Source organism: Paramisgurnus dabryanus, chromosome 18, assembly GCF_030506205.2.
Source record: "Paramisgurnus dabryanus chromosome 18, PD_genome_1.1, whole genome shotgun sequence".
NCBI classification, from domain to species: Eukaryota; Metazoa; Chordata; class Actinopteri; order Cypriniformes; family Cobitidae; genus Paramisgurnus; species Paramisgurnus dabryanus.
In genome coordinates this window covers 630015-645372 of record NC_133354.1, presented here as the reverse complement: position 1 = coordinate 645372, position 15358 = coordinate 630015, and the positions used below count along the sequence as shown (strand labels likewise).

General features: G+C 41.4%; 1 protein-coding gene across 8 annotated transcripts in view; it reads left to right on the top strand.

Moving 5' to 3' along the window:
- LOC135721608 (probable E3 ubiquitin-protein ligase HERC1) overlaps nucleotides 1-15358 on the top strand; it is a 90112-nt gene that overhangs the window by 23803 nt on the left and 50951 nt on the right. For 6 of the 8 annotated variants that reach the window (XM_065243970.1, XM_065243972.1, XM_065243968.1 and 3 more), the window contains exons 10-26: nucleotides 651-822; nucleotides 1220-1354; nucleotides 4683-4848; nucleotides 7208-7333; nucleotides 7686-7907; nucleotides 8016-8168; nucleotides 8359-8491; nucleotides 8983-9174; nucleotides 9258-9470; nucleotides 9544-9717; nucleotides 9866-9977; nucleotides 12761-12887; nucleotides 13035-13206; nucleotides 13807-14104; nucleotides 14194-14272; nucleotides 14356-14404; nucleotides 14567-14805. In XM_065243970.1, the coding sequence (XP_065100042.1) occupies nucleotides 651-822; nucleotides 1220-1354; nucleotides 4683-4848; nucleotides 7208-7333; nucleotides 7686-7907; nucleotides 8016-8168; nucleotides 8359-8491; nucleotides 8983-9174; nucleotides 9258-9470; nucleotides 9544-9717; nucleotides 9866-9977; nucleotides 12761-12887; nucleotides 13035-13206; nucleotides 13807-14104; nucleotides 14194-14272; nucleotides 14356-14404; nucleotides 14567-14805 (2762 nt within the window). The remainder of the gene's footprint in view (nucleotides 1-650; nucleotides 823-1219; nucleotides 1355-4682; nucleotides 4849-7207; nucleotides 7334-7685; nucleotides 7908-8015; nucleotides 8169-8358; nucleotides 8492-8982; nucleotides 9175-9257; nucleotides 9471-9543; nucleotides 9718-9865; nucleotides 9978-12760; nucleotides 12888-13034; nucleotides 13207-13806; nucleotides 14105-14193; nucleotides 14273-14355; nucleotides 14405-14566; nucleotides 14806-15358) is intronic. The other 2 variants (XM_065243969.1, XM_065243971.1) reach the window with 2 other exon arrangements.

The following is a 15358-nucleotide window of genomic DNA, read 5'->3' as shown; positions in this document are numbered from 1 at the left end:
TTCCCAAAATTGGGATTCAAATCTTCAAGTGTATGCCATCATAAAGTAACATATTTGCCCGCTTAAAGGCGTTCTAAGCGAATCTGCAAGAAGTTAGTTTTTGTTGACGTTTGAATTGTTTTCAAACAGACGGAGCGTAGCTAACTCCTCCCCCTCCCTTCCGTGCTTTCATGAACGCGCCCAACCCCCACCCCCAAATCCTTCTTGTCGTTTATTGGCTGGAACACTTTGTTATGGTTTCTGTTTGTAGGTTTGGCCACTGTGTTGTTATTGCCGTTTGTGAAGCCTGGGCTGTCTACAGAGATCGCGTTTTTTTTTACAGTTTGATCAGCGGACAGGCAGCAAGCAGATAGTGAGGAGATGTTTGCTGTATGTAACAAAAAATGTTTCATGGTCTTAAAGGCATCAATTCGCTTAGAGCACCTTTAAACATTGTGAAGATTACTCTGCAAACTGTGGCCATTTTCTCAATCAACTTCATGAAGTTGATGGAGATCAACTTCCTTTTGATGGAGATCTGATGGAGATGGATTCAAAAGTGTTAAAAGTGATGTACAAGAGTTGCAAAACTTTTTATATTGTATCATATAAACCTGAAATCTAATCCCTAATATGGCTAATTACAGTACTTCAAACTGTTTATATTATAGAAAATGAAGTGTTTGCTTGGGGTAACAATGCCATGGGACAGTGTGGTCAGGGCCACACCTCGACGCCAGTCACCAAGCCCAAGAAGGTGATTGGTCTAGAAGGGGTGTCAATACAGCAGATTACCGCAGGCACATCCCACAGCCTAGCCTGGACAGCTGTCCCTACAGACAGGTGAGAAGAGAAAGAAGTGAATGACTTCAAATATGTTTGTTTTTATAAGATTAAGCTATTTTATGTGGTGATAAACCGAGGGTCACAAACACTTGACAGATCTTCTCTATGTAAGAAGCAAGAAATCTTTAAAGAAACAAAGCCTTTGCTACAATTGATATGATATGAAAAAGCTTTCTGCTTCTAAATAAATCCAAAACCACACCAGAGCCATTTAGCCTGAAGTAAAAGATGTGCCAACAATTTTTATTATGCAAATCAGGACCCGCAGTTTATCATTCAGACCTTGTGTGCATTAACATAATAGCATTTACATTTTCTGTTTAGTTTGGACAGTTTGTCTTGGCATTTTTCCCTGTAAATAATTGGTGGTTCTGTGTGTGTGTGTGATTGACAGACAGTTGGTGGCTTGGCACCGGCCGTTTTGTGTCGATCTCGAGGAGAGCACTTTTACCTACCTCCGCAGTTTTTTGGAGCGTTATTCTGACAGCATCAGTGGAGACATACCACCCGCTCCTTTCCCCTCTAAGAGGTAAAAATACAACCTATTGTCTAATGCACAAATTCTGCCCTACTGTTTAAGATTTTACCAATGATAGATAATGTAGATTATAGGAAATCTTACAGGATCTTGGATTTGGCAACAGGTGGGTAGATTTGGAAGTGTGGAAAATATCACCACCACCACTCAAATATAATGTTTTGCACATTGGTGGATTATTTGGATATAATTAATTTGTGTGCCAGATACTGTGGGGGGTGGGGTGAAATACACACTTATATATAAGTGTACTTTAATTATATATTTTTTTAAAAGAACAAAAGAAAAGCTGTCATTGTGCAAGTGCTTGTTTGTTGGACATGAGCTATTGCATTGCATGCAGTCTGATAAGTTTTTATAAATGACGAACAAGTGTGAGCAGTCTTCTCACTTCATTTCAATCGTGTGAAAGTGGTTTGAAGCATTTTGTAAAGATTATATAACACCACAGTATTGGGGTTATAGCATGTGATTTTATTGGCCATTTTAAAATGTTATAAATTAAAGATTTAAAATAATTATATATTTAGTGCTGTCAAAAGATTAAATCGTGATTAAATGCATACAAAATAAAAGTTTGTGTTTGCATAATATATTTGTGTGTATTGTGTATAATTAGTATATATTTTCTTAAATTTGTATATAATATTAAAGGGGACAGAGAATGAAAAACCATTTTTACCACATTCACGAACATACAAAAAGTGCTAGACATGCTAAACATATCAGTCTCATAGAAATTTCTGTTTTAGAAATGTCAGCCAGAAAAGGGCCCAATCTGAAAAACTGATGCTTATGACATCACAGGCATCTCACTGCCCCTACACTTTTAAATACCTTTCACCCTGATGAAGGCCAGTGGGCCGATACGCGTTGGTGTTTTAATGTTTTAGCCCTTGAATATCAATAAAGGCTTTTTAACTTTTGCATCCTACTGAGTGCCTGGACTTGGAATTTGTTTTTCCAATTCTTTTTCAATAATATTTACCCTTCCAAGAGCACCAGAGGATACAAGGGATACCAGCAGCGCTCCAGTTCCCCTTTGACCCTGATGAAGGCCAGTGGGCCGATACGCGTTGGTGTTTTAATGTTTTAGCCCTTGAATATCAATAAAGGCTTTTTAACTTTTGCATCCTACTGAGTGCCTGGACTTGGAATTTGTTTTTCCAATTCTTTTTCAATAATATTTACCCTTCCAAGAGCACCAGAGGATACAAGGGATACCAGCAGCGCTCCAGTTCCCCTTTGACCCTGATGAAGGCCAGTGGGCCGATACGCGTTGGTGTTTTAATGTTTTAGCCCTTGAATATCAATAAAGGCTTTTTAACTTTTGCATCCTACTGAGTGCCTGGACTTGGAATTTGTTTTTCCAATTCTTTTTCAATAATATTTACCCTTCCAAGAGCACCAGAGGATACAAGGGATACCAGCAGCGCTCCAGTTCCCCTTTGACCCTGATGAAGGCCAGTGGGCCGATACGCGTTGGTGTTTTAATGTTTTAGCCCTTGAATATCAATAAAGGCTTTTTAACTTTTGCATCCTACTGAGTGCCTGGACTTGGAATTTGTTTTTCCAATTCTTTTTCAATAATATTTACCCTTCCAAGAGCACCAGAGGATACAAGGGATACCAGCAGCGCTCCAGTTCCCCTTTGACCCTGATGAAGGCCAGTGGGCCGATACGCGTTGGTGTTTTAATGTTTTAGCCCTTGAATATCAATAAAGGCTTTTTAACTTTTGCATCCTACTGAGTGCCTGGACTTGGAATTTGTTTTTCCAATTCTTTTTCAATTGGCTACATTTTTTGAGTGGCAGCAAAGTCAGCCAATCAGTAATGAGATTGCAAGTTAAGCCAGTAGGGGGAGCCAAATAGGTGCAAAACCACTTGTTTAAAATCCCCCACCCTAATAGAGCTATCTGAGAGAGGTTTTTAGGAAGCTTCTAAGGCATTACAGACCAAAACAAAAAAAAATTGTCTACATGTCACATCACAGAACAAGGATAAATACCCTGTTCAATCATTCTATGTCACATTTAAATATCAAAATCTAAATATATAAATAAATATAAATATTGTTAAACAGGGAGACACATTTTGACACTGCTTAAGGTTAATAGCTTTATTTTTTATATTAATTTATTTTTCAATTAAATAATTTTTTTCTAAAACTACATCAGTGATTGACTGAAAGACTTTATTTTTGTTAGTTTGATGTTATAAATGTTCCAACTGGGACAAAGAATGTGCCATTTTCAAAGAGTTTAATTAAATGTTCATGTTATATATTTTGTTTGCATTTGTAAGTAAAAATGTAACTGACTAACTTGGCACACAATATAAAAATATTGTTAAAGTAACAGTATTGGATCGAACCGTAATCGCATCGAAGAATTGTTCGGTGTATCGGCAAAAATCACTGGCGTAAAAAATTGATTTTGTATCGATTGTAATGAACTATCCGATTTACACCCCTAATATATATATACACATACACGCATGCATACGTGTGTGTGTGTGTATGTGTGTATTTTTATATACAACACATAATAACACACAGTGCACAAACATATATTATGCAAAAAAAACAACAACATTTATTTTGTATGCGATTAATAACGATTAATCTTTTGACAGCTCTAATTTAAATAGATTTTATGTCTTATATGTAAAAGTTTATGTGGTTTTATATGTTATTTTTTGTTTTTATTATTTTGTAATGTAATGTTTTATAGTCTATATTTTTACTTCTTATTATTACTTTGGTAAACCATAAAGATTAAACTGTATCTTGTAAAATGTCACTGCTTCAGACCAGAGTAACATGTACAGTTTGATTGTTGACTGCAAGCTGTAAGATTATATAAAAGCTGTTATATAGATTATATAATATTTCTGCTGATGCTACAAGCTGGTAAATGATGCATAGTTAACCTCAAGGTCAAAACATTTAAAATCTTTGTGGCTTTATCTCCAAAGAGACAGACAGAAAACCGAGTGTCTTAACAGTCACTTTATCTGGTAGGCTACAGAAAGAACCACAACTGGACAGCTGGTCCACATTCACACATAAAACCATAAACGTGTGAATAAAAGTGATTTCAGTTGCACTTGATATTTTGATATTTTAGTGTTAGCATGGCTCCCTCTCTAATTAAATCTCTCTCTAATGGCAGGGGTGTGACACCCATCCACGGGGTAACTGGCACAAACCCACGACCATCAACATATCCACAGGGGTGGGGTCAGAAAAGCATATGGCCTGGCACACTTTGAAGGTCACTTCATACTTCAAACATTTCTCTATCTCTCTCTCCTCTAGGGAACATCATCAGTTTGTGTTGTTGTGTATGAAGCTGCTGTCCATTCACCTGTCGCTGGCCCATGCAGGTGGAACAGGGGCCACAGTTTTGGGAGCTCAAGGTCGGCCCCTCAGGAACCTCCTTTTCAGACTCATAGATTCCAACGTACCAGAATCCATACAACAGGTGTGGTTGCACATTTTTTTCAGTATGTTTATTTGCTGGGAATCAAACGTCCACATTTGTGCATTATCCAAGTTTAAAGGGGACATTTCACAAGGCTTTTTTAAGATGTGAAATACATATGGGAAATTCTAGCTCAAATTATTATATAGATAATTTATTATAGCATGTTAAAAAATGGCCACTTTGTAGGCGTGAGTGCTGTGGTTGGATAGTACAGATTAAGGGCTGGTATTATCCCCTTCTGACATCACAGGGGGAGCCAAATTTCACTGACCTATTTTTTCACATGCTTGCATGCTTTGCGGTTTACCAAAACTTAAGTTACTGGGTTGATCTTTTTCACATGTTCTAGGTTGAAAGAAGCACTTAAACATGGAAAAAGTCGGATTTTCATGATATGTCCCCTTTAAAATTATGGAGTCAGGGACAGTGTGTTATTAAAAGCGATACTCACCCTCAAGCCATTTGAGATACATATGACCATCTTTCAGACGAACATAGTCAAAGTTATATAAAGATGTCCTGCCTCTTCCAGGCTTTAAAATGGTAGTAAACAGGGACCAGGGAACAACTTCTGAACCCTAAAAAAACGGCATTCATCCTTCACATATGTAATGTTAATAAAGGCCTTATGAGGGTAATCGATTTGATTTTGTAAATAAAATATTCATATTTAAAAATATATAAACTATAATAACTAGCTTTCCGGTAACATCCAAAATGCAAAATGCATTCACCAGATAGCGTACAGTAGAATATAATGCGTAAGATCTGGTGAGAAAACATTTGCACGAGAACCATGTGTTGCGACTTATTTTAACTACAGATAGGGATAACTCAATATTAAAGTACAGCGACCAATGCTGCGTTCACACCAAACACGCGTTAGAGACGGCAAAAACGCGCTATTTGCGCGTAGTTGGACGCTTGAACATTTGAGTGTACTCGCTTCATTTGCGAATGAAATTCTAGTCATTTGAGACATTCACGCGAAAATCTGCATCATGGGAGGGAATTCTGCGACTCCGCTGAGACTCCGCTCACAGCAAGGTCCTGATTGGTTAACGCGGTGTGGAAATCTGCCGAAGTCCAGATTTTTCAACTTGCGCGTTTCCCGCGGCAACGCTCAATTCGCGCAGAACGCCCCATCCGCACAGCGTCTTCGTGTGTTCTGTGCTGCAGGATGCCTAATCGCGTCTTTGCATTGACTTAACATGTAAATCACTCGCGCTTGCCGCCTCTACTGCGTCTGGTGTGAACCCCACATAAGAGTAAATCGTACTAGTGAGCGGAGTAATAATTTAACATCTAGAAGAAAGTTCTAAGTTAAGCTAATGTCAGCTGACTCCCAATATCCGAAATACCATTATCTTTTGGTCTTCTATCGGAATCCTCCACCATTTTCTTTTAAAATCATTGGTTTAGACTTCTTCTTATTCGTAACTGGTGTTGCTTTTCACTCTCCTCTGTGTCTGTGTGTTCGTCATTACGCATTGTCCTATGTTGAAACTACGGTAAATGAGAATTGCTTACTTACGGAAGCTAATTATTATAGTTTATAACATTTTTCATAGAGAATATTCATATTGATTACCCTTAGAAGACCTTTAATAACCCCCTGGAGCCGTGTGGATTACTTCTGTGAGCGATGTATGCACTTTTTTGGGCTTTAAAGTCAGATGTTGTTCCCTTATTCCTGTTTATTATCATTATTAAGCTTGGAAGAGCAACTTTGATCGTGTTCTTCTGAAAGAAGGTGGTCTTATTTATCTCGCGTGGCGTGAGGGTGAGTAAAGCATGGGGTAATTTTTGTTTTTCGCTGGAGTATAGCTTTAAAGGTGCAGTGTGTAATTTTTAGAAGGATCTCTTGACAGAAATGCAAAATATTTTACAAAACTATATGATCAAGGGTGTATAAAGACCTTACTTAATTAACCATTATGTTTTTATTACCTTAGAATGAGATGTTTTTATCTACATACACAGAGTCCCCTTACATGGAAGTCGCCATTTTGTGCAACCATGTTTCTACAGAAGCCCTTAAAGGACAAACTTTTTTACTAAGTTGTCTCCGACTATGACATGTTTGTCCCGTGGCGGCTAATGTAGCTTCTCTGTGCGTTTTAAAACTGAGGGGTGAGCAGTGGACTAAGCTGTTGGTTGCAATGCGCAAACTCACCACTAGATGCCACAAAAATTTACACACTGCACCTTTAATACACATTCTATTTTGAGGGTGTTTGTAGAGGACACTTTTAATAACTTTAATACATTTAGGAGCTCAGTGTAAGCGAGTAATCTGTCAGAATGCCAGAAAGTGAGTCATGTCGTGCCTATGAAACTGTGTTTGTGTGTTTAGGCGGTGATGAGCACGCTGTCCATTGGAGCGTCTCTGTTGCTGCCTCCTCTCAGGGAGAGAACAGAGCTACTCCACTCTCTGTTACCTCAGGGCCCAGAGAGCTGGGACAGTCTTTCTAAAGGACAGGTACACACAAATTCAAACACACAGTTTGATGTATGGGCCTGGATTTCATTTTTTATCTACAGTATATGCAGGCCTAGACCAAGAGTGTTTTGACTCATATGCAGATAACGTCACAAAGTGTAATATAAGAACCTGTATATGTACTGTCAAAAATAAAAAGATTTCTATCACGCACCTGATTTCTGTCATGCCTTACTAAGTCAATATTCAAGATATCAAGGTAATATTTTCACAAAATGTTCTTTACATTATGTATAAAACAGTAAATGAATGACTTCAGCAGGGTTTTTAAAGGCAAATGCTCTAGATATGAATGGTCTTTCCTCATAAACTCATTTGCCCACCTCCACAGCGTTTACAGCTGGACATGGTGCTAAACAGCCTACAGGAACAGAGTCACGTGGCGTCTCTACTTGGGTACAGCTCACCCGGAGAACTGAGTACAGGTTTGGCCCTGCCGCCCACCCCTGATCGTCCCACAGGAAGTGTCAGCTCCAACTCAGAAGCTCCAGATCATCTTCACCTGGCGGAGGTTCTCCTGAAGACCCTGCTGCTCAGCATCGGTTTCTATACGGTTAGTCCAACAAATGTCCATTGAGGTTAACAGTTGATGGGAACATCAGGGGTTTAATATATATGTAACAATTCTCATTTATTCTGTTTTGCGTGTTTGTTTGTCTAGGAGCGTGCGTTTGGTGAGCTGGAGAAGAACAGTGATAAACAGAGGTTTAGTCAGTCGCAGAAGCAGACCGAAGCTCCTTCACACTTCCACCACCTGCTGTCTGCTCTCCACAGACACCTGCTGGCTCACTGCTACATCCACACGGGTGCTGAGGTACAACCAGCCTTTCCCATTACACCTATTTAAAATCATCAGGAAGATCATGTAGCAGAATTTTATTTATTTATACGAAAGCCGCTTGTAGCAGTTATGTATTGAAATTCTCAGCATTTGCTAGTGTCCTAATGCTGGAGTTGGAGGAAAAAGTTGTTTAATGAATGTGTGTGTGTATGGGTTTGTTTAGGATGACAGCAGCGTTGTCCTGCTTCACAAGCACCTGTGCCTGCTATTGCCGTACGCAGCTGAGACCTTCAGGAGGTCCACCATACTGCTGGAGGAGAGCACACTGGACAAACATGTCATCAAGAAACTGCACAGTAAGAGCACACACAGTTAGTCACAGTTGCATGTTCATTCTTACAGTTCATCCCTGTGCATTTGTTTGCTTTTATCTAACCCTCATCCTGTACATTTATGCATCAGTTCATCCATTTATCATCTACCCATCCATCCATTTGCATGCACATCCATTTTCATCCATTCACTATTGAATCTGTTTATCCACTACTCGTCCATCTTTCCACTCGCTTGTGAATCCATATATTCACTTGCAACCGCCATACATCCACCCACCCATGCATCCCTCCATCTACTCATCAACTTTTGCATCGATTTATCAATCACCATACATCCACCCATCCACTGCGGCATTCATTTATCAACCACCATTCATCCATCCATTTATCCAACCATCAGTCTTGTGCATCAATTTATCCACTACCCATTCATCCGTTCACCCATTCTTTCAACCAACCTTGTGTATTAGTTTTTTGGTTTATGTTGTATAAATGTGTGTATTTGTTTGTAGCTGTGCTCTTTGGCTCAGTTGCGGGCAGTCTGCTGTGTCAGGTGATCTACTCTCTGCTTCTGCTGCCATTGGCTGTCGTTAGGCCCCTCCTTCCTCACCTGTTTACACTCCTGGAACACCTGAATGAGCTCAACTGTTACCTGCCCAACACTTCACATCTGGAGGACATGGAAATGGAAGGAATCCCACAAGGTGAACATAACACACTCTCAATCACCATTGAACATAATCAGATATCCTCTGTGAGTTTAACTTGTATACTCATCTCATAACAGAAGTGTCTGAAACCACTGAACCAGTCCTGGTGCCCGAATCTGAGGACTGGGCATGGCTTCTGGACCTGGAGAGGTCTGTAGCTCTTGCTATTGGCAGATGTCTCGGAGGTATGCTGCAGGGGCCGCCCTCTTCCATCCAGGAGAGGATGGCAGAGTTCTGGTTGTGTAACCCACTCTTGAGAAACGGGCTGGAGATGGACTTTGAACAGCTTGGTAATGACCTGACGTCATGGGGTAGCAGTGTATGATCACAAACAAATAAATGAAATTAATTGTTTCCTTTCAGATTGGTCGATGGGTTGGCTGACCGAGGCTGTGTTCATGAGCTGTAGTGACGTCAGGTTAGCCGATCTGCGTCTGTCTGAAGAAAACACCATGCTGGTGGAACTCGCTCTCGGATCCCCACGAGAACCTGCCAGCGCCCTCTGGAGGAAGATGAAAGATTATGCAGCAAGTAGAGGTGAGGAGGGAGGGACAAAACATGAGTGCATTATTTTCCACGTTTTCTGAAAACAAAAAAATAAAACTATATATTGTGAATTTAAGCAATAAAAGAAAGCAGTTAGAGTGTACATATTTACATACAGTATTGACCTGTATTTGTGCAGACTGGGACAATGGCGGATCAACAGGAGATTGTTTATTAGAAACAGTGTGCCGTTGCAGTTTGGCAGCTTTGCTCAAACATGCTGGTCTTCATGAAGCTTATTGGCAAGATAAGTAAGTGACACCCACATCACACCCTCTCTCTCTTCTCTTTCCTTTACACCTCTCTCACCCCATGTCTTCTTTCTTTAATTAGTTGACCCAGATTAAAATATATATTCTCTATTTAAAGAATCATTCCTTATGTGAGCAATAATGTCAGTTCCTTTCTCTCTCTTTCTCTGTCGTACACACACTCTTTCAAGAAGTTTCTCTCTTACGCTCACTTTCTTACTCGCTCACTCTCTTGCTCGCTCACTTACTCTTTTGCTAGCTCTCTTGCTCGCTCACTTTCTTGTTCACTCACTCTTTTGCTCACTCACTCTCTATTGCTCTCTCACTCACTCACTCACTCACTCACTTTCTTGCTCGTTCAGTCTTACTCACTTGCTCACTCACTTGCTTGTTAAATCTCACTCTTGCTCGCTCACTCACTCACTGACTGACTGACTCACTCACTCTTTTGCTAGCTCTCTCACTAACTCTCTTGCTCATTAAGTCTCCCTCTTGCTTACTCGCTCACTCACTCTCTTGCTCACTCACTTACTCTTTTGCTAGCTCTCTCACTCACTCTCTTTGCTCGTTCAGACTCACTCACTCTCTCTCTTGCTCATTCAGTCTCACTCTTGCTCGCTCGCTCACTCACTCACTCTTTTGCTAGCTCTCTCACTCACTCTCTTGCTCATTCAGTCTCACTCTTGCTCGCTCGCTCGCTCGCTCGCTCACTCTCTTGCTTACTCACTCTCTTGCTCATTCAGTCTTACTCTTGCTCGCTCGCTCGCTCACTCTCTTGCTCATTCAGTCTCACTCTTGCTTGCGTGCTCCCTCACTCACTCTCTTGCTCATTCAGTCTCACTCTTGCTTGCGTGCTCCCTCACTCACTCTCTTGCTCATTCAGTCTCACTCACTCACTCTCTTACTCACTCACTCACTCACTCACTCACCCACTTACTCTTTTTTTTAGCTCTCTCTCTCACTCTCTTGCTTACTCACTCTCTTGTTCGTTCAGTCTCACTCACTAACTCGCTTACTCTCTTGCTTACTCACTCTCTTGTTCGTTCATTCTTACTCTTGCTCGCTCACTCACTCTCTTGCTCACTCACTCTCTTGCTTACTCACTCTCTTGCTCATTCAGTCTTACTCTTGCTCGCTCGCTCGCTCACTCTCTTGCTCATTCAGTCTCACTCTTGCTTGCGTGCTCCCTCACTCACTCTCTTGCTCATTCAGTCTCACTCTCTTGCTCACTAACTCACTCTCTTACTCACTCACTCACTCACTCACTCACCCACTTACTCTTTTTTTAGCTCTCTCTCTCACTCTCTTGCTTACTCACTCTCTTGTTCGTTCAGTCTCACTCACTAACTCGCTCACTCTCTTGCTTACTCACTCTCTTGCTCATTCATTCTTACTCTTGCTCGCTCACTCACTCTCTTGCTCATTCAGTCTCACTCTTGCTTGCTCGCTCCCTCACTCACTATCTTGCTCATTCAGTCTCACTCTCTTGCTCACTCACTCACTCTCTTGCTCACTCACTCACTCACTTACTCTTTTTTAGCTCTCTCTCTCACTCTCTTGCTTACTCACTCTCTTGTTCGTTCAGTCTCATTCACTCACTCACTCACTCTCTTGCTTACTCAGTCTCTTGCTCATTCAGTCTCACTCTTGCTTGCTCGCTCCCTCACTCACTCTTTTGCTCATTCAGTCTCACTCTCTTGCTCACTCACTCACTCTCTTGCTCACTCACTCACTTACTCTTTTTTAGCTCTCTCTCTCACTCTCTTGCTTACTCACTCTCTTGTTCGTTCAGTCTCACTCACTAACTCGCTCACTCTCTTGCTTACTCACTCTCTTGCTCATTCAGTCTTACTCTTGCTCGCTCACTCACTCTCTTGCTCATTCAGTCTCACTCTTGCTTGCTCGCTCCCTCCCTCACTCACTCTCTTGCTCATTCAGTCTCACTCTCTTGCTCACTCACTCACTCACTTACTCTTTTTTTAGCTCTCTCTCACTCTCTTGCTTACTCACTCTCTTGTTCGTTCAGTCTCACTCACTCACTCACTCACTCACTCACTCACTCACTCACTCACTCACTCACTCACTCTCTTGCTTACTCAGTCTCTTGCTCATTCAGTCTCACTCTTGCTTGCTCGCTCCCTCACTCACTCTCTTGCTCATTCAATCTCACTCTCTTGCTCACTCACTCACTCTCTTGCTCACTCACTCACTCACTTACTCTTTTTTTAGCTCTCTCTGTCTCACTCTCTTGCTTACTCACTCTCTTGTTCGTTCAGTCTCACTCACTAACTCACTGACTCTCTTGCTTATTAAGTCTCACTCACTCACTCACTCACTCACTCACTCACTCACTCACTCACTCACTCACTCACTCACTCACTCTCTTGCTTACTCAGTCTCTTGCTCATTCAGTCTCACTCTTGCTCACTCACTCACTCACTCTCTTTCTCATTCAGTCTCACTCTTGCTCGCTCGCTCACTCACCCTCTTGCTTACTTACTCTCTTGCTTACTCACTCTCTTGCTATTCACTTGCTCTCTCTCGCTTGCTCTATCGCTCGCTCACTCTCTTTCTCTCCTTCTGTCTCTCTTACTCTCAAGTATTGATCTGTAGTGTCTCTTTTGTTTTATATCTTTCATGATAAATAGCTCAGCTGTGATGGCTCATTTGTGAGAGTATAGTGAATATGAACTGACAGCTGTAAAACATCATGGTTTTTACAGTTCAGGTCTGAAGCATTGGCGTAAATCTGCTATTAAACCTGTGCATGTGTGTGTGTGTAGATATGAACCCTGTGAAGTTCTGATCGAGATATATCAGGTGGTGTATAAAATCCGGACCACCCTCCTGTCCTATAAAGAGAGTGTAGGAAATGCAAGCAGTGCGCAGCCTACAACCGCCCCCAAACAGGTAAACACATCAATAAACAAGTGAACAAATCAATATAGATTGTTGTAATGGGAAAAAATCATTTAATAACAGGGTTGAGCACAAGATATACCTGCGTGTTACTCTTAATATTGTTAAACTTCTTGTTCCTCTCGGTTCTACTTTTAGGCGTCACTGGGATCTCAGAGCCCTAGTGAGGAGAGGCAGGAGGCGGGGAGCTCAGGAGAATCGTCAGGAAGAGATGCAGATCCCAGCATCCAGACGCCCCACACGGCAGAACATAACCAGGACGATCCATTAGAAGGGGAGACACCCAGCATCAGCAGTATGTACCTGCCGGGTAAACACACTGCTTTCTGTGTTTCTTACACAGCGAGTGTGGGCTAAACAGCCAAAATAAAAATGAAGAATTTGTTACAGGGACACTCCACTTTTTTGAAAATATGCTCATTTTTCAGCTTCCCTAGGGTTAAACATTTGATATTTACCGTTTTGGAATCCATTCAGCTGATCTCCGGGTCTGGGGGTACCAGTTTTAGCATAGCTTAGCACAATCCATTGAATCTGATTAGACCATTAGCATCGTGCTGAAAAATGACCAAAGAGTTTTGATATTTTTCCTATTTAAAACTTGACTCTTCTGTAGTTACATCGTGTACTAAGACCGACAGAAAATTAAAAAGTTGCGATTTTCTAGGCCAATATGGAAAGGAACCATACTCTCATTCTTGTGTAATAATCAAGGACTTTGGTGTTGTAACATGGCTGCAGCAGGCGCAATGATATTACACAGCGCCTGAAAATAGTCCCCTGCTATTGGAAGTAACCAAGGGGACTACTTTCGGGAAAGCCAACATATCAGTTATGTGGTGTTATTTCCAATAACAAACCTCCCCCTTGTGGTGTATTGCAAACAGTGCATGTGTGTTTTCACCTACAGAGGTGCTGCAGTGTTTTCTGGCCACACGGGAGGCCATGCAGCTCCAGCAGAATGAGACCGTTTATGAATCGTCTGGGACCAGCACGTTACCCAGCAGCACTGAGAGCCCCGGAACCCCTGACAGAGAGCCCCCACAGCGGCCCTGGGACCACCACAGCTCTACCAGTCAGGGTCTGTCCTTCCCAGCTGCCTGCCACCTGCTGGTGTCACGCTGTCTGTTCCTACTGTTGGGAGTCAGAGCTGCCTGGCAGGAGGAGAACGTCACGTCACAGGCACATACTGAGTGCGGTACAGCCAGGTCTGTATATGTGTATATACATCTGTGTGTGTTTACACATTGTGCAATATAAAAAGTTGTTAATGTAAACTTTATCTCTTTCTCTACAGGTCTCCACCCTACTATGAGGGACTTGGCACAAAGATGGAGTTACAGTCGCCATCTGAGCGAAGATTTAGTGAGAGAGAGGTATTTACTAAGGATTTATCTCCTACGAATCGTTCTTTTAATTGTTGTTATTTTGACTTCTCATTGTTTTTTTTTTTATCAAGCTTACCGATCACTCTATAAGTTCTTCAGGTTCGTTCAAGAATAAAATTGGTGGGTCGCCTTATTATTACACTTCTTGTCTTGCATATCTGATCCCATATGTCGGATCTCGCATATCCTTCTTGACCTTCTCTCTCTCTCTCTCTCTCTCTCTCTCTCTCTCTCTCTCTCTCTCTCTCTCTTCTCTCTCTCTCTCTCTCTCTCTCACCGCAGGCTTGCCTCTGTGTTCTCTAGGGATTATGAAAGATGCCTGGGAGCGACTGCGGCAGTGCATCAGCCCCACCACTGTGCTGTGCCCGGGTGGAAGTGGCACCCCAATCCTGGGACAAGTCTTCCATTTTTTGTGTGGGGGTCTCCTCCGAACATCCGCTCTGGGAGACAAAGACGTAGGGGCGCAGGCCGACCCAAAAGCCATTACTGTTGCCATGGCTCAGCAACACCAAAGAGCCCAGGTAAGAAAAGCATAGCTGGTGTAACAAATGTGGGGGAGAGCGGGCACAACCTAACACTTTTTGGTTTTGGCTCAATCATAATTTTTTTTTGAGTTTGATTAATTATATTTTAACACAAGCAACACACACATCTCTGCTACAAATGAACATTTGAAGTTTGTTTTCAGTACTTACCATTCTTGGACAATTACACCAAACATGACAGAAGTGCAAACGTTACAACTTACCCCATAGGGTGGGGTTATTTGTAACAGGCAGGGGGTTAGTTGTAACATTTGCTAAAAATTAAGTTTGCAGGCAAATATTTCAATACTATTTTGTCTATATACTTGAAGTGGATATTGTTTATATATTGGTCTATAATAAGACAGGTATCCACACTGCATTCATTCATCCAACCCTTTTCTAACAATAGTTCAATTATAAATGGATACAAATGTCTAAATATGTGAGAAAAAGCAGCACAATTATGACAAAAAAAAAAAAATTTATATGTGACCCAGTCTGTAATAACCATACTACAGTTTCAAAATAATTTTTTTTAGATAATGAG